This window comes from Lemur catta, chromosome 1 (assembly GCF_020740605.2).
Source record: "Lemur catta isolate mLemCat1 chromosome 1, mLemCat1.pri, whole genome shotgun sequence".
Taxonomy (NCBI): Eukaryota; Metazoa; Chordata; class Mammalia; order Primates; family Lemuridae; genus Lemur; species Lemur catta.
This window is the reverse complement of record NC_059128.1, coordinates 70,414,497-70,440,210: the sequence shown is the minus strand read 5'-3', so window position 1 is coordinate 70,440,210 and position 25,714 is coordinate 70,414,497. Positions and strand designations below refer to the sequence as shown.

Below are 25,714 nucleotides of genomic sequence, written 5' to 3'. Positions count from 1 at the left end.
ATATTTTGTTCTTGGGACTAACATATAAAACATACTTTGAATTCGATACTAAATTATATCAGTCTAATAACAAGGGGAAATACAGTCATAATTAGCATTTTTGCTTTTATGTAGCTTTTCACATGTATTCTAAAAAATATTGCTTGAGGCTTATCAAATTTTCATTAATAATTTTCTATACTGAAATCATGCTATATACCAAGGTAGTTAGCATGAGTGCTGATAGGTTTTTTTGTATTTTTGATTTTAAAGTTTTATTTTTATCAAACTTAAGAGTTTTAAAAACCTTCTAGATCTACTTAACATACAAAAGGACAGTCTCTATTCCCCTGATCTTCCCCAGTTATCCAGTCCTTCAACTTTTCTAGTATTTCTTCTGTCCTTTTCCTCTATACCAGTAACGAATGTTAAATTTCCATTTTAGGCATTGTCTTTTAGGCAATGACTCTGCCATTTTCAAGGACGCACACAAACACACATGCACATGCACATGCACCTGCATGTGTATACTTTGCCTTCCTTAATACTCCCAATGTAGTTATATCATAATTTTGGATTGCATCAGTATTGGTTGTTTACATTATTATTAGCATGTAAGCACTTTCACATTCAAGCAGGGATGTATACAGTGGTTACTTTTCCTTTCATGTATAATTTTTTGTTTTCTGTGGAATTACTGTCATATTTTTATTGTTGTTTTTGTTTGCTTAGTTTTCTGTTTTACCACCAGTTCAAGCCAAAACTCTCCTTAGTTTGAAATCTCTTCTTGGTACATTTGAAGACATCACATACATGTTCTTGGATACCTCTCTCCTGGATTCTCCTGACCTATTAAATATTTCAGTTCAGATTGCATCCATTCTGAGCCTTTGCCTTTTTCATAAGTCAGATTCTGTTTCCTGCATCGCATGTCTTTCTCTTCTTTACTTTAGTGGAGCACCTCTTCCAGTGTCTTTCATGTGAAAGGATGGATAGGAAGTAATATATTTAAGACTTTCCATGTCTAAAGAACATCTTTGGTTAACCCTCACATTTGATCAGCATGGCTAAGTATAGATTTCTGGATTGGAAATAATTTTCCTTCAGAATTTTGAGGAATTGTTCCGCTTTTCTCTAGCTTCCAGTGTGGCTATTGAGAAGCCCAAAGCCATTCTGATTTTTTATGTTTTATTTCACTTTTTTCTTCTTTCGGGAAGTTTTACAATCCTCTCTTTGTCCCTAGAGTTCTGAAATTTCACAGTGGTATGTCTTGGGGAAGCAGAGGAGGAAGTGAGATCTGTTTTGACTCTTATTTCCTGGCTCCCATGTATATAGACATAATTGCCATTTTCTGTAAGGTACTCCCTTCTGATCCCACCATCTTAACTCTGCCTGTTTCTTCCAAGTCCCCAAATCCTCTCCAGACACTCTGTCCTCTATGGGGAGTGAGAGAAGAGGAACATTCATTTATTTGGTTCCCTGAAGTGGGGAAGTCTTACTGCTTTTTTAAACCAATCCTATATCATGTCCAGTGTTATTTTAGGGCGTTCCCAGAGGTAGTAGCAATCATTATGTGTTCAGTTCATCACCTTTTAGCAGAAGTCTGTCACTTTTGTTTGAATTTCTGTGTTGTTAAATTCCAGTTTATTTCTAACACAAAGTTAAATATTAGTTCTGATTTGCATATCTGTTTTCCAGGATTGAAAATATGATTTTAATCATCTTAAGCCCATTTTGAGTTGTAGAAATTATAGAAAGAAATGTATTAGAATAATAATCCAAACAACATTAATAGGTATCCTTTGTTGATATCACCTGTGTACCAAGTCCTGTGTACCCTAGGCTCTTTATAATAATTTATTTCTTTTCTTTGCAACTAGATTTTCATATACGATATCATCTCCATTTCATAGCTGAGAAAGTATGACTCAAGAGAGATGATAGAATCACAGATAGTCAGTTATAGAACTAGGATTAAAACATTGTTTTCTAAAAATCCAAAGTCTGTTGTGCTCTTCCTCTTAAACCACCTTGACCTTATCCCAGTAGCTATATTCCACTAAAGAATCATAGAGGTGTGGTAACAGAGGGTACAGAATTTAGGAATCTCTAAAAGTTTACAGTGAACCAGCTCCTAGCCTGGTCCCTAGCATGAAGCATCAAGTGCCAACTCAGCATTTAGCATCTTAGTAGGGATTAGTAAGGGTTAAAAGAATGAATGATCTAGCAATGCAGTACTTGGAAGAACTAGCTAAAGTGCTGATAATTTTGCTTTGGAATTAAAATCTCCTTTTTAAAAAGCAAAATCTATAAATGCATTTTTATAAGTTAAATTGCATTGGATTTTCAGAGTTGTTTTTCAGAAAGCATACCCTTTAAGCTGTCTTCTTTTGAGCTGCTCCTACTGTGTTTTGCATGTAGTATCCATTATCCTGAGTCCATATAGGGACTTCTTAGAAAATATGGCTCTTTGAACTCCTCCTTCTCTTTAGCTCCCACTAAAATGACCTAATCATTGTAAGAGAGAAATTGAACATCATATAGAGCTAGAGCAGAGACCCAACCACATGCCTAACCTTCAGATAGTTTCAATACCAAACAGTGTAGTTAATGTCCCGTGGAATCCAGCCCAGCTACCAGTCCTGGACAAGCATCTTTTGGTAAACACAGGTAGCATAGAAATTATAGGATATAGTCTACGGCCATACCGCCCTCAACGTGCCCGATTTTGTCTGATCTCAGAAGCTAAGCAGGGTTGGGCCTGATTAGTACTTGGATGGGAGAAATTACAGGATATATAAACAATTAGTTTAAAAGAGGAGAGTTAAACATTTAAAGTAAATATGCTCCTCCTACCCTCTGCTTCTCTAGAAAATAAAATAAGGGGAGAAAACTTTAAAAACAAAAAACAAAGGAACTTTAATGTGCACTTGGTGAGATTCATGAAAAAGATACTGTACCAATAAAACAAGAAATAGAATATTATACTAAGTAGCAATCAGAATTAGAAGTGAAAAGAAAGGATAAAGCATGTTGAAAACAGATCTAGAAGAGAACTGGGCAGATAGAAGAGCAGTAATTATCAAGGAAAGAATGAAATTCCTTTATGTTTGAGAAAGACTTCATTTTTCATTGTGTAGTACCTAACGTTACTGGGCTGGGGACAGGGTACAGGCATTAAGTAATTATGAAGATAGAATTACAAAAGGAAAAAAGTGACAGATAAAGTAGGAAAGTCAGGGACCAAATTGGAATATAAACCCTTGTTAATAACATCCCTACAGGCCATGTTAAGGGATTTTTTTTCCCCTAAGACAATGGGATACCAGTGAAGGGTTTGAAACCAGCAGGTGACATGATCCCTATGACTGTTGTATCTGTGGCTTAGAGTTATCAAGACAGGAAAAGGAGGAACTACTAGGGAGACTGCTGGCAGTAGTCTTAGTGGTGGCTTGGACTTTTAGAGGGGTAAGTGGTAGTGCTGGTAGAAATAGAGAAAAGTGAGTAGACTTGAGAGAGTTTTGAAGGTAAACTTGACATGTTTTGGTGATGGATTGAACGCCCAGGGGTGAGACAGAAGTGGACTGATGTGATGGGTAGGATCCATAAGGAAAAAAAATTACCCCCAAATACTACCCAGTGTAAAAGTACCAATGGGAATGACCTCATGTATAATTATAAATTGATTGTTGCTGTTACTTAATTTAAAGAACTAAATCGTTATTACAATCCAAGAAATGATACATGAGATCACCTCAATGTAGAGTAGTATATTCAGAGGGCTTTCCTGAGGATTAAAGACTTGAATAGGAGATCCATTTAATGATAAATGAGATCATGAACTTCCTGTTTGAACAATTTGTATGTTGTTATTTTTATATGAAATTATTTGGGGGTTTGGGGGATGGTTGTTGTGGTTGTAGTGGTAGTCGTTTGGCTTTTAAGCTGTGTTTTTGAAAACCTGCTTTTTCTCAGTATGACAACATTTTAATGGAAGAGGCTGCTCAGATTCTGGAGATAGAAACTTTTATACCTCTTCTTCTACAGGTAAGAAATTAAAATCTAGACAAAAAAATAGAGTTTTAAGAATTTGGGGGGAAAGCTATACCGTTTGGGGTTGCTATTTGCCACAGTTATATATTTTCCTTAACTTCATTATGTTTGGTATTCTGTTTTAAGCCTGTAAACTTCCTTTCATCTATTCACTTATTGTTTCTAGGAGTACTATTTAAAACTTCATAGTTTATTTCCATAAAGTAGTTTTGAAAAGACTTAGTCATTTTAACCAATAAAATGACATTGTTATGCAGTTTGGAGGAAAGATAAGCTGTTTCTTCATTTCTTTTGTTATAATTGTTTCTAGAATTGTTTTTTATGTTCACTGAGTACATTGCTTTTCTTTATGCCTAAGTTTTTAGCTAAATGGTGATATTTAAGAATGTTTCTTACTGTACAATATTCTTTACTATTGAAGCATTAAAAACAAAATGGAATTCCCAATTTAAGAATAAAGACTGCTCTAATATACAGATAAATTGAGTTCCAAAAGTTGTTTTTATAAACCAAATTATTTGCAACTTGGAATGTGTTTTATCAAGATATAGTTTAAGGAACAAGGAGTCACATAGAATAGGAAATTCAAGAGTAGTGTAGGAAATTAAAGAAGGTACAATTTTTACTGCCTTGGGTTCAGAACTGGTCCTCAGCATAATTGTGAAACAAGGTGTTTACTTTGCATTTTTCTATTTCTCTTCTTGGGCTTCTGTTTCCTTCTGTGTACTGTTTGCCTAATGCTGACCTCAGCCTTCCAGATGTCTTTGGATTACTCTACCTGTTAGAGTAGAGTAATTCCATGCTCGACTTCCCAATCCCTTCACCCTCCCTCATCCACTATCAACCAAGAGCAGTGAAATCCATGCTTGATGCATGAGTTGTTTTATAAATTTGGCAGACTCTTCTGTGTGGAAGTGGTAAAGATTGAGAATCTGTAAGTTAAGGAGGCCATTTGATGAAGAGTGAGTCTTTTGTATAGTAAGTTAGAGACTAACAGTATAATATATTGATTACAGTATTTTGCCATTTCCTCACTTTTCATTTCTAGAATCCTCAGGATGGATTTAGCCGACTGAAACGATGGATTATGATTGGTGATCATCACCAGTTACCTCCAGTCATTAAGAACATGGCCTTTCAGAAGTACTCAAACATGGAGCAGTCTCTCTTCACTCGCTTTGTCCGTGTTGGAGTTCCTACTGTGGATCTTGATGCTCAAGGGAGAGCGAGAGCAAGGTAAAGGAGACAGAAAGAAAATCACTCCTATTTAAGAACATTAGTTCCATGATCAAAGTATTTTTAAACATCTTATATGTAGACTTTAGCATTCCCTGCTGTCCTGGAACTTGCCATCTATAAATCTGAAAGTACCTTTATTGCTTTCTGCATGAGATATAAATTGACCAAATAAATAATTTCCTTCATTTTAGTCATTGAGGTTAATTTAAGTGACTTATAATCAAAAGACTTCTCTTCATTGTCCTTTCCCCTTTCTTCATGTCCCCAAAAGATATAGTTAATATACTGGTACTTTCACAGATCCTCCCCAAGGTAGCGGGGCCAGGATTTGGTAGCTGGTACTGAGAGAAAACCCTTGATTGCATCCTTGCCCTGGGACTGTACCAGTGGCAACTGTCACTCAGTGGTACAGAGACCATTCTGTGACATCTTACTCAACTTTCTGCCTTTCTCCTGTTACTCTAACCTTAGTTTCTCTTTCTCCCTTGTTATCTTTTGCCATACAGAAAAAAGAAAAGATTAAAAAAAAAAAAAGAATATAGGGTACGGGCCCCATCTCATAGTTACTCCTAAATTGTTTTCAATTTACAGTCTTCTAATAATTTTTTAATTTAAGGAATTAAAGATAGCATTTACTCGGAAAGCATAGTAGAGCTATCATTTTTATAATGTCTCGGTCTTCTGACTGTTGGTTAATTGAAGTAGGGAGGGTAAGGTTGAAAAAGCATTATGGCTTAAAATGTGAACAAAAATGAGTAACATGAAAGTTAAAAGGAGGCACAGTTCCTTAGAAACCTCCTGATGTATATTAAAAAGGATTTCACATCACTAATATTTCCTGTTTGGGGGGGATTTGTCTTTGGAAAGTTTGTGCAATCTCTACAACTGGCGATACAAGAATCTAGGAAACTTGCCCCACGTGCAGCTCTTGCCAGAGTTTAGTACAGCAAATGCTGGCTTGCTGTATGACTTCCAGCTCATCAATGTTGAAGATTTTCAGGGAGTAGGAGAGTCTGAACCTAATCCTTACTTTTATCAGGTAAGAGAAAACATAAAGTTTATTTTGCATTTGTCTGACTGAAGTAATACCTAAATTAATGATATTGAACCATTTCTCTAAGCCTTGAAAAAAAGGAAAGTTAGAACCCCAACTTATACACAACACACACACAAAAATCAATTTCAGATGGATTGAAGATACATACACTAAAGAAAAGGAACTTACTGTAAACATACTAGAAACTACTAGAAGAAAATATTGATGAATATATAGTGTTGAGATGAGAAAGGTCTTCCTAAATTTGTTACCAAAGTAGAAATCATAAAGAAAAATATTGATTGATTTGAGAGAAAATTTATTTTCAATACTTAACAAACAATAAGTTCAATTCTGAATATATATATGTAGAACTCCTATAAATTACTTTTTAGAAAAATCAATACCCCAACACAAAAATGCAATAAGGATAAGAATATGCAGTTCACACACACAAAAAGATTTATAACAAGTATAAATTACTGGATCATATTTTCACCTCTTTGAAAATACTTAGTGTTATGGTAGGTTTGGGGAAATTCTGTATTCATACAATGTTAGTAGGAAAATAATCTAGGGGGCAAATTGTTAGTATGTATCAAAAGCAGTGTTCTCACTTCTAGGATTTTATCTTAAAAAAATAAAATTGGGCGAGTTTGCAAAAACATATATGCTTAAATGTTCATGACTGCAAATTATTTTTAAAATGAGAAACAACCTAAATATCTATCAGTAGGGATCAATTATATTATTAGCTATTCCATATAAGAGAAATACTGAATAGCTACTAAGAAGGATAACATTATAAGTGTTTCCTAACAGGAAAAATGTTTATGCTATATTAAATTTAAAAAAGTAGGTGGCAAAGTATATCTGTAGGGTCTCATTTTATTTTTAACAGGGAACAGCAAAACATGAATATAGAAATATGTACAGATAATCTATATAAAAAGATCTGGCAGCACAAACATCAAAAGATAGCATTCTTTGAGTGGTAGCATTTAGGGTTATTTAAAAATTTTTCCCCTTTTCTTTACAGCAAAATGTCTAATATATTTTATTAACTAAATTAGAAATCTGGAATTATTCATGAAAAAACATCCTGTATCACTGGCTTCAATGTATATGTGTAGATCCTGAAGATCTTATTTTCCTTCCAAGTATTTGGTTATATTAAATCAAGTTACTCTGTTTGTAGCTGTACTCATTGCCTGAGAACAGATGTGACCTTTAAATTATAACTTTAAAATTATTAGCACCTAATTTGAATAAGTGATGTATTTCCTAATAGCCACTTTAGAAAGTGACTTAAGTATTCTATCAGTATTCTACTGATGTTTTCATTACATTATGGTTTCTGGGATTTCTCTTTTGAGTAATTTCACTACCTGAGCTGTACCATAGTACTGATCTGAAACATTATTATGCAGATTGGTTATCTGTTTTCTTATCATTAAGCCTAACTCTGGATAAGTTTTCAATATTTCAAGAAATGAATTTTCAGATGATGATGTGCCACTTTTAAATATATTTCTGAAGAGTTGAAAACATCCCCCAAAATAAGAGTACTGTACATTTAAGTGATAACATGTAAAGATTTAGTGTCTGAGAGGGGGAGGATGGATGGATGGATGGATGGATGAATGAATGAATAAAGGTCACTAATTTCAAGGGGACTTGACTTATTTGGAATGAGTTCTAAAGTGTTTGTGACAATATAACTCACATTGTTTTATTGTTAATGCTTTATGTGTGACCTTTGGCCAATGTGCCAAATTGGGGAATATTCATTTTTTACAGGAATAGAGAAATGGGTTTTATTTGTTGAGGGTTTATTGTATCAGTCTTGCCAAAAATATACCTGTTGAAAACTGAATTTTAGCCCTAGTTTTTATTATGGCCATTTCCACAATTTCCAGTTCATTCTTTTATCTATATTAGAGTTGATGCTTAGATAAATATAGTTTGCTACCAGTATAGAAAATGAAAAGATTTACATAGTCATGAGGCTTCTTTTCCCTCCAATCTTCTGAAGAACTAGAAAATTTAAATGAAAGAGTTAACTCAGGCTGTGTATCACAGAGAACCAGAATATAAATGATACATCATAAGGTCTTCCAGTAATTTTTCTATTGCGTTTGCATGCAATCCAGCTTCATATTTTTTGTTTTTTGATTTTTGTGTTTTATTTATAGTCTCACTTTACTTTTTTCTTTCATCTAGCACTTTGAATTTATCTTTGTATATGATTCCTCACTTTCGTTGTGATATTCTTTTTCCTACCGGGCCTAGGCCAATGATTCCTCACTTTTATGTTCAATTATGCCTTAGTCTTAAGCTCCTTCCCACCAGTCTTTTGCCAGTCTCTAACTTAGCAGTAAGCCAGACTGACTTGAGTCCACGTCCTCTTCCCACCTAATGTGGTCTAGTAGAGGTGGCAATTATCAGTAAGAGAACAAAAACAAAACACAAAAAAATTAAGAAACATGAGGAAGAAGGAAAAGCATTGTGCAAAAATTGAGCATCAACTACAATACTACCAGTTGTGTGCAGTTAGACTGGATTTTGTACAGGCTTCTTAGACAGTTATGTTGTTCCATTATGTTAACTTTTTTCATAACTAGAGTTGCAGTACACCATGTAGAATATTGATCTATATTGTGATTGTTATGGCCCCAGGATTATTAAGCCTTTAAGTTGATAACTTTTATTTTATGATTGTTCATGTATTGTAAATATACTACAAATGTTAAAGTTTTTATTCATCAGTATTAACCTAAGATAAGGTTACCTCTGTTTTGTGAATAGTGTTCACTTATCCAGGTTATTAACTCTATACTTCTTGTGGTGTGCTAAGTGAACAAATTATACTAGATAAGCTATTTTTCTCTGTAAAATTGACACAAAAGGAAATAAGTGTTCAACCTGATTATGTTTGCATTACAGAATCTTGGAGAGGCAGAATATGTAGTAGCACTTTTTATGTACATGTGTTTACTTGGTTACCCAGCTGATAGGATCAGTATTCTGACAACATATAATGGCCAAAAGCATCTTATTCGTGACATCATCAATAGACGATGTGGGAACAATCCATTGATTGGAAGGCCAAATAAGGTAATTTTGTGAATGTAGTATGTTCTGTTATTCATCATTTTGGCAAGATGGAAAGGTTTGTATTTATTGTGAGATATTTATATTGTTCCACTGTGTCTTTAGTATCTCCTTTTAAGATATTTGAGAAAATGAAATAAGAGGAACTATAAATAATTCTCTGGCAATCCTATCTGCTAATTTTACTGGTTTTCTGTGAATTTCTATCTCATATCTCAACTACTACATTAAAGATTTTTTTGATAGTAATCAGAAATGAAAGTTTCTGAAACTTTTTGTTGCTAAAATAATAGATAAAAAATTATATAATAATTATGTACTGTTACAGTAGAAATATGTTTATACCAAACAAGTATAATTTGGACTGCTTTTTATTATACTGATAGGAGGCTGTCTTGGTGACAAGGAAAGATTGTAAAGTGTATTCAGACCTTAGAGGATTTTAAAAAAATATTTTTTATGTAATAAAAAATGGTACATATCAAATTAAAATGATACTTGATTCTATTAATAAAGAGTTGAATAAAATTAGAAAATAATGAAACAAATATAATATTACTAATGATAAATTTAGGACTTTAGTTGTGAACATGGCTGTGTAAAAGCTCTATGACCTTTTTTTGTAAATCATCTAAAAGTAACAGAGGAAAATGTGAGAAAGAGGGGACAAACTCCATTTTTAGTGAGATGATACAGATCAGGTAACTAAGATCAGGAAGAAAATATGGGATAAAGAGAATTTAGGGGACCAGTCTTGAAAGTGCCAGCAAAAACACTTTCTGAAGATGAGAGGCAAACCCTGAGTACAAGAGCCACATCCCTGTTATTCTACAATGGATGCAAGAATTGGGGTGAGCAAAAGCCTCACTGCTCCCAGATTGGTTCAGAGGAGCCTAGTGGTGAGCTATATTTGCAAAAAGTAGACTATCTCAACAGTAGCAGAAAAGAAGAGGGCATTTGTTGTGAAAACCATCTAGCCGTTAGAGAATAGCCTTGCTTACCCCAGCTCAACCTTTTGCTTACAGCTAATCTAAGAAACTTACTTATTCAGTGATGAATAGTAAAAAGGAAACTAGCACAGCTTCAATTTATAGGAAAAAATGAGGAAAAGAACATCAAAATATAGACAAGATACATGCTTCAGAAAGTATGTTGGCTTAGAACAAATGAAAATTTCAAATATACATTTTGCTATAAATTTAAAAATAGTTAATGAAGTAGCCATTTCTATGAGGAAAAGCTACAGAGCAGAGAAATGCAAGAACTCAGAAAGATATAAAAAGTGAGTTAGAAGAAAATAAAACAAAATCATAGGAACAGTACAGGGAAGAATAGACGCTGCAGAATACGCCATAAGGAATATAGGGAGTAAAAATGAGAAACTAGTCACTTTGAAACATAGAAAGTTTAGCAGAAGGACCTCAGTATCTGAATCCTTTTATTTATAAGTAACAGAAAAACTTAAATAATAAGGAAAGTTAATATCTCTCATAACAGGGAGGTGGATGATAGTTTCAAGGTTGGATTACAGGGTGGCTCAGTGATACAAAGGGGCAGGGTTTATTTCATCGTTCTGCCCTGCTGGTATCAGTATGTGGGCCAAGTTCTCATACAAGTTCTCCACGTAGTCAGAATGGCAATAGAACTTCCAGGTATAACACCCACATGTAACAACAAAGGAGTTATATCTAGAATATATGAACTCCTATAAAAGTCATTATTAAATAAAACAACCCAATACAAAATGGGCAAAAGATTGAACAGACACTTCACACAAGATCTACAAGTGGCCAATAAGACATTAAAAAATGCTTATCATTGTTATTTGTCAGGGAAACATATATAAATTAAAACTACAGTGATATACCACTACACACCCCTGAAAGAATGGGTAAAATGGCAAAGATTGACATAATACGTGTTGGCAAGGATGTGGGGCCACTGGAACTCTGGAACTGGAACATCGCTGGCAAATGGGGAAAGTGGTATAGCAATTTGGAAGACAGTTTGACAGTTTCTTTTCTTTTTTTTTTTTTTATTTCAGCTCATCATGGGGGTACATAAGTTCAGGTCATATACATTGTCCATGTCCCGCCCATCCCCCCGAGTCAGAGTCCCAAGCGCGTCCGTTCTCATTCTCCAGACAGTGCGCCTGGCACTCATCATATAGTCATACCTCCATCCCCTCCCCCCCTCACCTCCCCGGGTCTGCACCTTCAAGCATGACCATTCCCCAGAGGGTGTGCAACGCACTTGTCATGTAGGCATACACCCATCCCCTCCCCCCACCCCCCATCCCAGTCTGATATCCAATTGGTATCCTTCCCTGATGTACATTTAGGTGATGATCAGGGAAACCAATTTTCTGGTGAGTACATGTGATGCTTGTTTTTCCATTCTTTGGATACTTCACTTAATATAATGGGTTCCAGCTCTCTCCAGGAGAACCAAAGAGATGTCCTATCATCGTTATTTCTTATAGCTGAGTAGTACTCCATGGTATACATATACCACAGTTTACTAATCCATTCGTGGATTGATGGGCACTTGGGTTGTTTCCACATCTTTGCGATTGTGAATTGTGCTGCTATAAACATTCGGGTACAGGTGTCTTTGTTAAAGAATGACTTTTGTTCTTCTGGGTATATGCCCGATAATGGGATTGCTGGATCAAATGGTAGGTCTACTTGAATCTGTTTAAGGTATCTCCATATTGCTTTCCATAGGGGTTGCACTAGTTTGCATTCCCACCAGCAGTGTATGAGTGTTCCTGTCTCTCCGCATCCACGCCAACATGTGTTGTTTTGGGACAGTTTCTTATAAAGTTAAGCACTTACCATACAGCTCAGCAATTTCACTCCTAGGTATTTGTTCAAGAGCAGTGACAACATATGTCCACAAAAATATTAGTGCCTGAATATTCATTGCAGCTTTATTTAAAATAGCCCCAAACTAGAAACATCCCCAGTGTCCATGAACAACTAAATGGATTAACAAATTGTGGTATATGCATTCAGTGGAAAAATACTCAAAGTAAAAAGGTATGAACTTCTAGTGTACAGAGCACATGTATAAATCTCAGAAACATAATGCTAAGTGAAAGAAACCAGACACAAAAGAGTGCAGACTTTACAATTTTATTTTTGTGGAATTCTAGAACTGGTAAAAAAATAATCTATAGTGACAGAAAGTAGATCAGTGGTTGTCTGGGTCTGGAGAGTACAGATTTACTACAGTGGGGCCTGAGGTGATGGAAATTTTTATTGTGGTGGTAGTTAAATCAGAATATATATTGTCAAAATTCATGAAATTGTATACTTAAAATGAACACATTTTATTGTATATAAATTATACCTCTGTGAAGTTGACTTAAAAAGAAGTGTGTTGCAAATTTCCTAAAGCTAGAGGAACCATAAATTATGGTTTGTGCAGGGTAAGCAATAAATTTTTTCTTGAATTGATGGAAAAAAGATAAATGGAGCTGGGCATGATGGCTCAGGCCTGTAATCCCAGCACTTTGGGAGACTGAGGCAGGAGACCACTTTAGGCCAGGAGTTTGAGATTAGCCTGGGAAACATAGCAAGACCCTGTCTCTACAAAAAATAAATTAAAGAAAAAAAGAAAGCTAAATGCCTGAGTCCAGTATTAATGACTGAAGCCTTTCTGAACTTTCTTATTTGTACATATATTTTCAAATTGAACAAAAAGTACTGTGAAGATTTTTTTTTCATTTGACAGAGGAATACTGTGGATAAATACTAGTGATATGTTAAATAATAAATGAGTAAACTAAGTTATATTGCTGGACATCAAACTGGGATACTGGTTAATAAGCTTGACATAGTCCCTGGTTTCACAGAGTTTGGCAGTCTAGTGGGGGGTGGGAGGGGGAAGACTATTAATTCCAAAAACAATTATTTAGTTATCAGCAAAGGTAAAAACAAATGCTGTAAGTGTGAATAATATAAACACAGCTTAATCTGGTTACTGTGGTTTATTTAATAGTATTCATTAACTTGTTCTGGGAATTCCAATCCCATGATTGTATTTCTTTTGGGATTGATTATTTTAAGGGTAAGATGTTTGCTGCTAGCACATTAGTTGTAGGATCTCTAAAGTCTTTTCATTGTGTTTTTGAAAATATACCACAATTCCCATTTTTTCTTCCTAGGTGACAACTGTTGATAGATTCCAAGGCCAACAGAATGATTATATTCTTCTTTCTCTAGTACGAACCAGGGCAGTGGGCCACCTAAGGTATGTAGGAAAAAACTTTCATAATATTATTGAACTTTACTGTCTATTTCAGTTTTGAACTTCTGTGGCTAAGTAGTTCTAAATACTTTTAAGTTTAAATTATAATTAAAATTGAAATTATAAGAAAAATAAATTATAATTAATTGTTAAGACAACTTGTGGTGGTTTTTGTTGGAATGTAGCATTATCAGATTCCTTATACAGTTAACTGTTGCCACTGCCACAGAATTTTTTTGCTTTTAAATGTTTTAGTAATTTTAACATTTTAACTCTTCAGTAACATTCAGAGCATTTTATTATAAAATCTTAATCCATTTTATATTTGTTGGAAACTTGATATCAGAAATTAAAGGAGGTAAAGTGGTAAAAAGTCTCTTCAGAATAAATTTCATTGCATAAGATTTCTGACTCTTTTTCCTACACACATCTTTTAGCTTAAGTGTTAGAGGATAAAGAAGCCATTTGTTTTCCTAGGATTAAGAATTGTCAAAACAAACAGTAATCTATTTTTATCATTTATTGTGATGTATTTATGTGCTAGGGATTTATGGGAATAATATCTTCTTAATACAAAGCAGCCATTTATTTTTATATAAACCTTCATCTCAAATGACTTACTAGCAAAACTATAAGGAGGGTTTATTTTATTATTTTATTGGGTGCATATAAAAAGAAAATTCTCCAGGCTCTCATAATGTTGTCATTAAGTCAAGATCTATTTGGAGCTTTACCCAGTGATCAGATTCCATTAGACTGATAACTTTTTAAGAGTAAGCAAAAATGTAATGTTTTAAGAAATTTATTCAAGACAGTAGCATCCTAAAATAGTTTATTTTTACTTGTTTATTTAAGTGTCAAGCAAAAATTTGGAGACTTAACTTTTCTAAAAAGTTCAAGTTCCTTTTCCTTGTTGAGATTTATAACTGGCATCTGAATGGGCTATCATTATGGTTTACATAATTAAAGTGTCAAAAACTTACAGTAAGAATATATGATACTGCTTCCTCTCCACTGTGCCTTTTTTCTTACCCTGTGGTACTTTACTGTGTCTTTTTCAAATTCCAGTGACTTTAGTTCTGTGCTGTTCTTTGCCTAATATTTTTGGAAACCTAAAAAAAAAAAAAAACATTTTGATGGTAAAATGTTTATAAATGAAAGATTAAGAGAAAACTTGATTTTGGTGTTATCTTGCATATCAAAATTTTCTGAGCAAAAATACCTTTATCCAAATAAACTTTTTTATATTGGCCAAAAGTTCCTTTAGAAAGTCCAACTTCTTCATTGGGGTGGGGAGTGAGTGGTGGCGTTGGTATTAGTGCATAGAGGGGATAATAAGTAGGAAAACATTTGTGTTTCAGGAGACCAAGGAAACCTACTTCCTGTCATATTTCATTTTTCATTAATAGCTGTATTGAAATATAGTTGACATACCATGCAGTTCACCTATTTTAAGTGTATAATTCAGTAGTTTTTAGTATATTCACAGAGTTATATAACTATCTCCACAATCAACTTTAGAACATTTTCATCGCCCCAGCAAGAAACCCTGTACTTATTAGCAATCATTCCCCTCCCCTCACCCACAAGCCCTTGGCAACCATTCATCTACTTGCTATTTCTGTAGATTTGCTAAATCTTGACACTTAATATAAATGGAATCATACGATATGTGATCTTTTGTCCTCTTTCACTTAGCATAATGTGTTCAAGGTATGTTGATGTAAGATGTATCAGTACTTCAGTCCTTTTTATTGCTGAATAATATTCCATTGTGCAGATATATTCTATTTATCCATTCATCAATTGTTGGATGTTGGATTTTCCACTTTATGACTGTTATGAATAATGCTACTCTGAACATGTATATACAAGTTTTTATGTGAACACTTATTTTCCTTTCTCTTGGGTACAGATCTAGGAGAGGAATTTCTGGGTCATATGGTAACTCTATATTTAACTTTTTAAGGAACTGTTACGCTGTCTTCCAGGTGCCTGCCATATTCCTTTTACTCATACCTTTTTCATCCTGGGTAGGCTAATTGGGTGATTGGGTAGGAGCCAGCTTCAGTTCCAGAGACCTGTTTTAGGACAGTGTAGAACTGATCAGAAGCCAAAGTAGTGAGACATTTCTAGTCCCTTTTCTAGCATTCATTCTTTTTGTCCCCAGTTGATTTGCACAGCTTAGGTACCAATAGAAGTGCCTGTGACCTGTTCAGAGTGAAGTAATGAGGCTGCAGCTTTCCTGTTGTTTCCATGTAGGGGTTCTATTACAGTGTTGGCTTTGTTGTTTAACAATACTCTTTCTGTTGAACCATCTTCTGGAGACTAAGAAAGAATATGGTAGTCCCCATTGCCCTACTTTCAATATATAGTTCCAAGGAACCCTGCCTCCCACCCTTTGCTTTTTTTGCCTGGTAGTTTATTATGATCATAGTGTTTGCTCATTCATTTAACAAATATTTTCAGATCCATCTATTATGTGACAGTGTGCTAGGTTCTTGATATGTGGTAATAAATCTAACAGTTATGATCTTTGCCCTGGTAGAGTTTTAGAGTCCAGTGGGGGGGACATTAAATATATCCTTGGAAGGTACCTACATTTGTTTTGTTGTTGTTGTTGTTGTTGTTTTATTTCAGGAAATTATGGGGGTGTAAATATTTTGGTTACATGTTATGACTTTGCCATATCCCACCCATGATTTCAGACGTGCCCTTTCCCTCTCTACAACGCTCACCGCATCCATTAGTTGTGAGTTTACCCACCCCCAACCCTCCTACCCCCAAAGAATATTAGTACTGTGTGATCACCTGACTCCTGGAATTGATAAATGAATTCAGTAAAGTTTATGGTACCTACATTTGAATCTGCAGAAGATTTTAGTTCAAATCTCCTGTGTATGATGGAGATCACAAGTATAAAAGCCACTGTCCTGCACTACAGCACTGAAGGCTGGAGGGAAAAGTTTTCTCAGAGGGGTCAATACAGTGGTCACTGTAATAGCACTGTATCTGTGCTCTCTCTAAAGATACCGCCTTCCGGATGGGAGGGGGAGAACTGAACATAATACAGTGATTACCATGGAAACAACACTTCCCTCCACCACCACCGGCTTTTTGTTTTCCCTGACATTAAGTTTTAACCATAATTTCCTTTATAATACCTGTGTGAGAACTCATGCTAAGTATCTCTAGCAGTGTATACTCAGTTACCAGTTTTGGAACCACCAGCCTATACTGTGAATCCTTGGGGTTCTAAGGAAATATGGAAAACATAATAAACAATTTGACTTTCAATCACACAAGAACATAACTGATAAATTATGTGTTGGTGTTACACAGTACCTCCTGATAAGGGAAACTAGACACTTGTTAAGACCATAAAACACCATAGAAAATGAGGCTGAATTAGAGGTATTCCCAAAATAACTTGCATTACATAGACACAAAGAAAAAACTTAGGTAAACATTCTAATTCCTGGTTTTCTCTCTGGTTATTATATGGTCTCTGTAACATTAGATTTCTGTAACAGTCTTCAACATTTTCTTTCAGGGATTAGGGGTGATTTATTAAACTTTATTATTCTTCATGAAAGTCTTCTCTAAAAAATTGAAATAGCCATCTAAAAGCATCTCAAGAAAGCAAACCATCTTTTGTATTTGAAGCCAAAATGATCTTTATCACTAAAACACATTCTGATAGTGAGGTGAAATTAGACTTAATGTATAGTCATCTTTTATAAATTTATTTGATTCAAACCTTTTTTAAAAAAAAACTTATATTCTTTTTAAAAAATAGATTAAAGAAAACTGATATCTTTCATCATATAGCCAGCTACATGTATATTTGAGTCATTGAATTTAACCATTTTTATTACTGTTCATCTGAACATTGAGTACTGTAGGCCAGACACTGAATCTAAGTACTAGAATAATACATGAATAAGACTTGATATTACAGGTTGAATATCTCTTATTCGAAATGCTTGAAACCAGAAGTGTTTTGGATTTCCAGTTTTTTTCAGGTTTTGGAATATTTGCATGTATAATACATAATGAGATTTCTTGGGGATGGGACCCAAATCTAAACACAAAATTCATTTATGTTTCATACATACCTTATAAACATAGCCTGAAGATAATTGTATTTTTCCCTTGGGAAAACTGAGTAAACCGTGTTGTATGCCTGCATTTTCACTGTGACCCATCACATGAGGTCAGGTGTAGAATTTTCCACTTGTGTCATCATGTTGGTGTCCAAAAAGTTTCAGATTTTGGAGCATTTCACATTTTGGATTTTCAGATTAGAGTTGCTCAACCTGTATTGTTATTTTATATCATTATGATATTTTTATATCATTTTTATCATATCATATATTTCCATATGTACTTATTATTATAAGCAAGTATAAAACTATGTGGTCAGAGTTACCTAGTAAGTAAAATTTAACCTTAATGGAGCCTGGGAGTTTGGTAGGTGAAGTGGATGAAGAGCTGGTTCAGCCTGACTCAGTGGCAGTGGGACAGTAAATTGGTGACTGTACCATAATACCAATGTAGTTACTTCAGCCTTTTCAAATCAGTATATTGGTTATTTTGTGATCTCCCCCACACCTACAAATAAAAACCAACAAGAGGTTAGTAATAAATGCATCAACTTTTACCTGGTTTATTAGTCACATAACATTGATTAGCTTTATGTGTACTCTATTAAGTTTTTAAGAAGCTTAACTTTTTTTTGCCATGGCTGAAGAGAACTATTTAGTGGACTATGTAAAAAAAAGTAAAAATCTGCATCAATATGTGATTAATCTTAAAGTATGCTAATTATTTTGTTTCCCAAAGGGATGTCCGTCGCTTAGTGGTGGCCATGTCTAGAGCCAGACTTGGACTTTATATCTTTGCCAGAGTATCCCTCTTCCAAAACTGTTTTGAACTAACTCCAGCCTTCAGTCAGCTCACAGCCCGCCCACTTCATTTGCATATAATTCCAACAGAGCCTTTCCCGACCACTCGAAAGGTAGGACTTCTTTCCTCATCGTATAGAACAGCATTTTGCAGAGTGGGATATTGGGATTCTCTTTTAGGTGACCACATTAGCTAGGAACGTTATCATTTAGATAATCCAGTCACTGGTTTAAAGTGCTCCTTACACTAAGGAACTGAAGTAGATTTTCTATATAAAAATAATATCAGTTAACATTTATTGAGTACTTACCATGTATCAGGCAGTTAGCTCTTTACATGTGTCATCTCATTTTATCTCTGTAACAGCCTTGTTTTTTAGGTTTTCTTATAACTTCATTTTACAAATGGAGAAACTGAGGGTCAGAGTAGTTAAGTAGTTTGGTCCATGTATCTTGTAGGTAGAGGATCCAAAATTTGAAAACCCAGGCAGCCTGACTCCAGAGTCCATGTTATTATTATTACTATACTGCCTCTCTTTAGCTCTATAAGGAGAACTTAACTATTTATTTGATAACAGAGTGAAAAATAGTAGAGTTCTAAGAGGCTTAATGTTTTGGGGAAATAGGGGAGGGGAGAGCATATACACTTAACAAAAAGACTGAAAGAAGGGCTCCTCCCTCTTATCCTCCCTTTTTTCTTCCCTTTTCTTACCACCCTCCTTCCATAGGTAACTAGTCTCTTTAATTTCTAGTTTATCCTTATATTCCTTTTACACAAAGGAGCAGAGAATTATTTCCTTTCTTACATGAAGGTTAGCATACTATACACTTTTGGGCTTTGCTTTTTTCATTTAATGAAATGTCCTAGAAGTCCATTGGATTTTAAATAAAATTTTCTTAAATGTTCACAGTATACTTCTTCCCCTAACCCCTCTATAAAAAAAGATTAAATTCAATGTGTTTGTTTTATAATTTTAAGTACTTTTTAGAAACTGCTTTTTTTTTTTTTTTTTTTTGAGACAGAGTCTCGCTTTGTTGCCCAGGCTAGAGTGAGTGCCGTGGCGTCAGCCTAGCTCACAGCAACCTCAAACTCCTGGACTTAAGGGATCCTACTGCCTCAGCCTCCCGAGTAGCTGGGACTACAGGCATGCGCCACCATGCCCGGCTAATTTTTTTCTATATATATTTTAGTTGGCCAGATAATTTCTTTCTATTTTTAGTAGAGATGGGGTCTCGCTCTTGCTCAGGCTGGTCTCAAACTCCTGACCTCGAGCGATCCACCCACCTCGGCCTCCCAGAGTGCTAGGATTACAGGCATGAGCCACCGCACCTGGCCTAAACTGCATTTTTTTAAATTTTATTGTTTTAGAAAATGCTGCTATGGAGGAATAGGAGGAAAGGGGTGGAGAGATGATGGAGTGGGGTCACATAAAGCCTTAGTTGCCGGACTCTGGAGTCTGGGCCCAATCCTATAGATCTGAGCTTCTCAATCTTTTGTGGGCTGATTATTAGACAGGCAGATTCCTGACGAGAGGTCTGGGACAGAGCCTAGTTGTCTCCATGGTTAATAAGTTCCCCAGGTGCTTCCTACGTAAGGGCAGGGACACACCTGGAGAAACCTGGGTCAGGCAATACCGCTGAACAGAAGGCTTGGAAAATGGTGCTTTATACAACACTCATGGGTTTAAGCCCCAGGGGAACTGAGAGCATCTCCTAATCTTCTGCTCAAGGGACAGTGTGAGGGGCAGGGAGGGCTGCTTCTCAGGAAAGGCAGCTCCCAGCAAAGCTACCAGGAAAATAAGCAAACAAACAATGACTCTTCCATGTTTTGAAGGCAGCATTTCCTAGTCATAAGAACAGCATGGCAATCTTTGCACACAGAAGTTGTGGCCATTGCAGAAAGTGACCACTAATCAAAAGAATACTTGCTTATGTGCAATACTGCCATCCTGCTTAATTCTGAGAAATGCTATTTAATGTACTAAATATTTCTAACTTTGTGTGCTTTTAGTAATTTGTCACTTTTGGGTAGAATCCTTTTTCTTGGTGTATGTTTTTTACCTTTATGGTTTCCTAAATTGTTCCTACATTAGGAGAGGGTAAAACTTTATAAACATTTTATTAATGACTAGAAATAGGAAAGTTGTTAATCTCTATTCTGAGGTGGTTTAGGAGGAAGTATAAATTTTGTATTTTCATTTACTTTACTACTTTACCTACACTAATAGAGCACTGTTTCTTAGATTGTTGTTAGAAACTACTCACAAGAATCACCTCATTCTACCCCGGACCTACTGAGTCTAAATCTCTGGGGACTAGAGCCACGTTTATCTGCAATTTAACAATCTCCCTCAGATGATTCTGGTAGACACCACACTTTTAAAAAGAATGTTTGAATATTCATCCCCATGACTAATAGTATATGTATTAAATAATAATAAATGTTAACTTTTTATTCTTTAGAAATACATAAAACACATAAATAGGAAGAATAGTTTTAATATTTTCTTTCTGAATTATCTTGTAAATTGTCTTTGGAGCATATGCAGTATTGGAAACCACTACTTTGAACCATGTTGATTTTTCTATTTAAATGATTAACTTATCTCTTATTAATTCCACATTAGTTAGTAGACTAAAACCCATATTTTACTTACTAGCCCAAAATTGTATTAAAAGCTTGTAACTCTTAGTTGTCCTAGATTCCAGCTTTTCTTTTTTTTTTTTATTTTTTATTATTATTTTTTTTTTTGAGACAGAGTCTCGCTCTGTTGCCCGGGCTAGAGTGCTGTGGCGTCAGCCTAGCTCACAGCAACCTCAAACTCCTGGGCTCAAGCAATCCTCCTTCCTCAGCCTCCCGAGTAGCTGGGACTACAGGCATGTGCCACCATGCTTGGCTAATTTTTTTTATATGTATTTTTAGTTGTCCAGCTAATTTCTTTCTGTCTTTTTAGTAGAGACAGGGTCTCACTCTTGCTCAGGCTGGTCTCGAACTCCTGAGCTCAAAGGATCTGCCCACCTCGGCCTCCCAGAGTGCTAGGATTACAGGTGTGAGCCACCGTGCCCGGCCTAGCTTTTCTCAATTTCAGTGGACTTACTACTCTTCATGAAGTCCTTATTAGACTCTTACACTTGCATCTAATAGGCTTATATTGAAATGTTAGCTTCTAGGATTTTTTCACTAAATACTTAACTTTCTTTTTGCCTTCATTTAGAATGGAGAGAGACCATCTCATGAAGTACAGATAATAAAGAATATGCCCCAGATGGCAAACTTTGTATACAACATGTATATGCATTTAATACAGACTACACATCATTATCATCAGGTGAGTTTTCTTAAAATTGGCCGTTATTTTCCTTGCTATTGAAATAATCTCTTTTGCAGAATAAATCTGTATTGTACCTGATTCCTTATGGGAAACCAATTTAACTAAAGTTAGGTGGATATTATTTATGCAACATTCATATTTTTTAAGCATCTTCACACAGATAGACTTTAACATACAATAAAGTTCACATGTTTAAAGTATACGATTTGATATGTTCTGACATAGGTATACACCTGGGAAGCTATCACCACGGTCAAGATAAACAGCACATCTGTTATCCCAGAGAGTTTTTCCCATGCCCCTGGTAATCCCTCCTTGCCTTTCAGTAGTTCCCTTTTCACCTTCCCCAGGCAACCAGGGATCTGCTTTCTTTCACTGTAGATTGGTCTTCATTTTCTAGACATTTATATAAGTGAAATGATGATGCAATATGTTCTTTTTTTTCCAGGCTCTTACTCAGCATCATTATTTTGAGATTCATTCATGTTGTTGTGTTCTCTCTTTTTTATTGCTGAGTGGTAGTCCATTGTATGGATCTACCATGGTTCACCCATTCACATGTTGGTGGACATTGGGTTGTTTCCAGTTTTGACTATTACAAATAAAGTTGCTATGAGCATTCTCATACAAGTGTTTACACTTTGTCTTGGGTAAATACCCAGGAGTAGAAAAGTAGGATAGTATGTTAAGGATGTGTTTAACTTTTTAAGAAACTACCAACCTGTTTTTCAAAGTGATTGTACCACTTGAGCAGTGTGAGAGTCCTAGTTGGCTCCACATCTTCACGCACACTTGATATAATAGGTCTTTTTTTTTTTTTTTTGGCTGCTCCTTTTTGTTGTTGTTGTTTTCTGAGACAGAGTCTTACTCTGTTTCCCTGAGTAGAGTGCCGTGGTGTCAGCCTAGCTCATAGCAACCTCAAACTCCTGGGCTCAAGAAATCCTCCTGCCTCAGCCTTCTGAATAGCTGAGACTATAGGTGCGTGCCACCATGCCCGGCTAATTTTTCTATTTTTAGTAGAGATGGGATCTCACTCTTATCAGGCTGGTCTTGAACTCTTGAGCTCAAGCAATCCTCCCGCCTCAGTCTCCCAGAGTGATGATTACAGGTGTGAGCCACCACGCCCAGCCCATATTTTGGCTGTTCTAATGGGTATATAGTGGTTTCAATGTGGTTTTAATTTTCATTTCCCTAATGACTAATGATGAACATCTTTTCATGTGGTTATTTGCCATCTGCATATCTTTTGGGGGGATGTGTCTGCCCAGGTCTCTTTTTCATTTTTTTAATTGAGTCATGTTTTACTGAGTTTTAAGAGGTTTTTATTTATTCTTGTTACAAGTCCTTAATCAGGTATATGTTTTACAAATATTTTCTTTTATTCTGTGACTTTCTCCCCCATTTTTTAAGTGTCTTTCAGACAGCAGAAGTTTTAAATTTTGATGAAGTTCAGTGTATCAAATTGTTCTTTTGTGATTTATATATTTTGTGTCCTAAAAATACCTAGCCTAACTCAGTTACAAAGATTTTTTTTCCTAGAAGTTGTATAGTTTTAGGTTTGATAGTTAGAGGTGTGATACATTTTGAGTTAGTTTTTTGATATGGTACAAGAGGTGAGTTTTATTTATTTGTATGCAGATATCCAGTTGTTTCAGTACCATTTCCTGAGTAGACTGCTCTTTCTCTGTTGGATTGCTTGTCATCTGAGTCAAGAAATCAGTTGACCACATACATGAGTCTATTTCTGGGCTCTCTATTCTGTTCCATTTTCTGTGTATCTATTTCTTTGCCATTATCACACCTCCGTGATTACAGTAGCTTTATGTAAGTCTTGAAATTAGATAATGTAAGTCCTTTAGCTTTGTTCTTCTTTTTCAAAATTGTTTTAGCTATTCTAGTTCCTTTGCTTTTCTATAGACATTTCAGAATCAGCTGGTCAGTTTCTACCCCAGAAAGCATGCTGCAATTTTTAAAAGGATGTTTTGAGGAGTAGGATTATTTAGGATCCATTTGGGAAGATTAACATCTTAACAGTATTATCTTCCCTTTTATGAATATCTCCCTCCATTTATTTAGATCTTCATTGAAGTCTCTCATCAGTGTTTTGTAGTTTTCAACATGCAAACCTTACACATATTTTGTTAGCTTTTTTGCTAAGTGTTTTATATTTTTTGCTGCTGTTGTGAATGGTACTTTAAAAATTTTTTAAATTTCCAGCAAGATAAACAGAATCCCTGAGGAGAAAAGCCCCTAGACTGCCATGGAGTAGAGGGAAGGCTAAGCACACAGAGCTGCTCCAGTTTTCTGGTTGAATGGGACAGAAGCCTGTGCCCTGCTGCTCCTTTCCTGCCATGGCCTTGCCTGAGGCTTGCTTCCTCTCTACCCGTCCCAGGGCTCCTTGACTGAAGTTGGCCCTTTCTTGAGCTGTTGTTGTAGTCAGTCCTAATCAGCCACTTATTTTCACAGAATTGTTGCAGCAGATTTTTGATTATTAATATGTGACATCTATGTAGGTGTTAGCAGAACGTAGGCTATTGGCATCAGAGGTGTTATCTGTAAAATGGCCAGCAGTGTTTTGGAGCACCCTAGAATGAATAGTATCTTTTAAGAAGATGATGTTAATGTGAGAGCTTAGCTTTATAAGCCGCAGTGTTTGGAGACATAGTCTCACTCTGTTGCCCAAGCTAGAATGCTGTGGCAGCAGCCTAGCTCACAGCAACCTCAAACTCTAGGGCTTAAAGCAATCCTTCTGCCTCAGCCTCCAACGTGGCTGGGACTACAGGCATGCGCCACCATGCCCGGCTAATTTTTTGTATATATTTTTAGTTGTCCAGCTAATTTTCTATTTTTAGTAGAGACAGGGTCTCGCTCTTGCTCAGGCTGGTCTCAAACTCCTGAGCTCGCGCGATCCTTCCGCCTCGGCCTCCCAGAGTGCTAGGATTACAGGCATGAGCCGCCGTGCCTGGCCTGTAAGCCACAGTGTTTTTCATTTGAGTTCATATTGGTGTTATCTCTTTTTTTTTTTATTAGACTTTATTACAACTACCACCTGCTATGGTAGAAGAAGGTGAAGAAGTTCCAAATCAAGAAACAGAATTGGAAACAGAAGAAGAGGCCATGACTGTTCAAGCTGACATCATACCCAGTCCAACAGATGCCAGCTCCAGCTCCAGTCAGGAAACGCTAGACTTTCAGTCTGACACCACCCCCAGTCATACTGAGATGATCACCAGTGAGACAGGAGCCAGTTCCAATCCAGACACCATCCCTGCTCTACCTGAGATCACCACTACTGTGGCAGGACCTGTAAGTGCACCAGCAGAGGCTAACACACCTCAAGGTGCCACATCTGCCCCAGTGGAGACCAAGTAGTCAAACTGTAGCCTCTTAGGGAGGACATGGCGTTCATAAAGTCTAAGTAAAGTTATGTTTTGTATTTTATATTTGCTTCTGCTATTTTAATGGCACTAATTAATGTTCAATCCTTATTTTTGTTAACTGATTTCAGTGTCTTGGATATATTAAAAAAAATTGTATGTGTATGAACAACTCCAGTTTCCTTTGTTTAGTCTGAAGGACAAATACCGGTTCCTCGGATATTTGATCACGGAATGCATGTATCTGTAATCTTGCCTATAGTAACATAGTTTTCTGTAGAATACACAAAATATACTTCACATTTTTAGTTCTTTTCTCTAAAGAAGACAGAATACACTGGAATTAACCACAAATGCCCTTAAGCAAGTGTCTAAATTGAAGAGGAGATTATTTCTTCTATCATACTGTCAGATGCTCGAGTT

The 25,714-nt window shown here is 35.7% G+C and overlaps 1 protein-coding gene and 1 non-coding gene across 3 annotated transcripts in view; both read left to right on the top strand.

Annotated features, from left to right (window-relative positions):
* AQR (aquarius intron-binding spliceosomal factor) overlaps positions 1-25,460 on the top strand; it is a 98,663-nt gene extending 73,203 nt beyond the window's left edge. For both annotated transcript variants that reach the window (XM_045527806.1, XM_045527812.1), the window contains 8 exons: positions 3,955-4,026; positions 5,081-5,268; positions 6,139-6,310; positions 9,254-9,424; positions 13,593-13,678; positions 18,521-18,695; positions 21,798-21,911; positions 24,945-25,460. In XM_045527806.1, coding sequence (XP_045383762.1) covers positions 3,955-4,026; positions 5,081-5,268; positions 6,139-6,310; positions 9,254-9,424; positions 13,593-13,678; positions 18,521-18,695; positions 21,798-21,911; positions 24,945-25,286 — 1,320 coding nt within the window. In that variant the 3' untranslated portion in view covers positions 25,287-25,460. The remainder of the gene's footprint in view (positions 1-3,954; positions 4,027-5,080; positions 5,269-6,138; positions 6,311-9,253; positions 9,425-13,592; positions 13,679-18,520; positions 18,696-21,797; positions 21,912-24,944) is intronic.
* LOC123630875 lies at positions 5,557-5,685 on the top strand. The gene has a single exon (XR_006732815.1). It is a non-coding gene; the product is annotated as a small nucleolar RNA SNORA30/SNORA37 family (small nucleolar RNA).
* Positions 25,461-25,714: the final 254 nt, after the last annotated feature.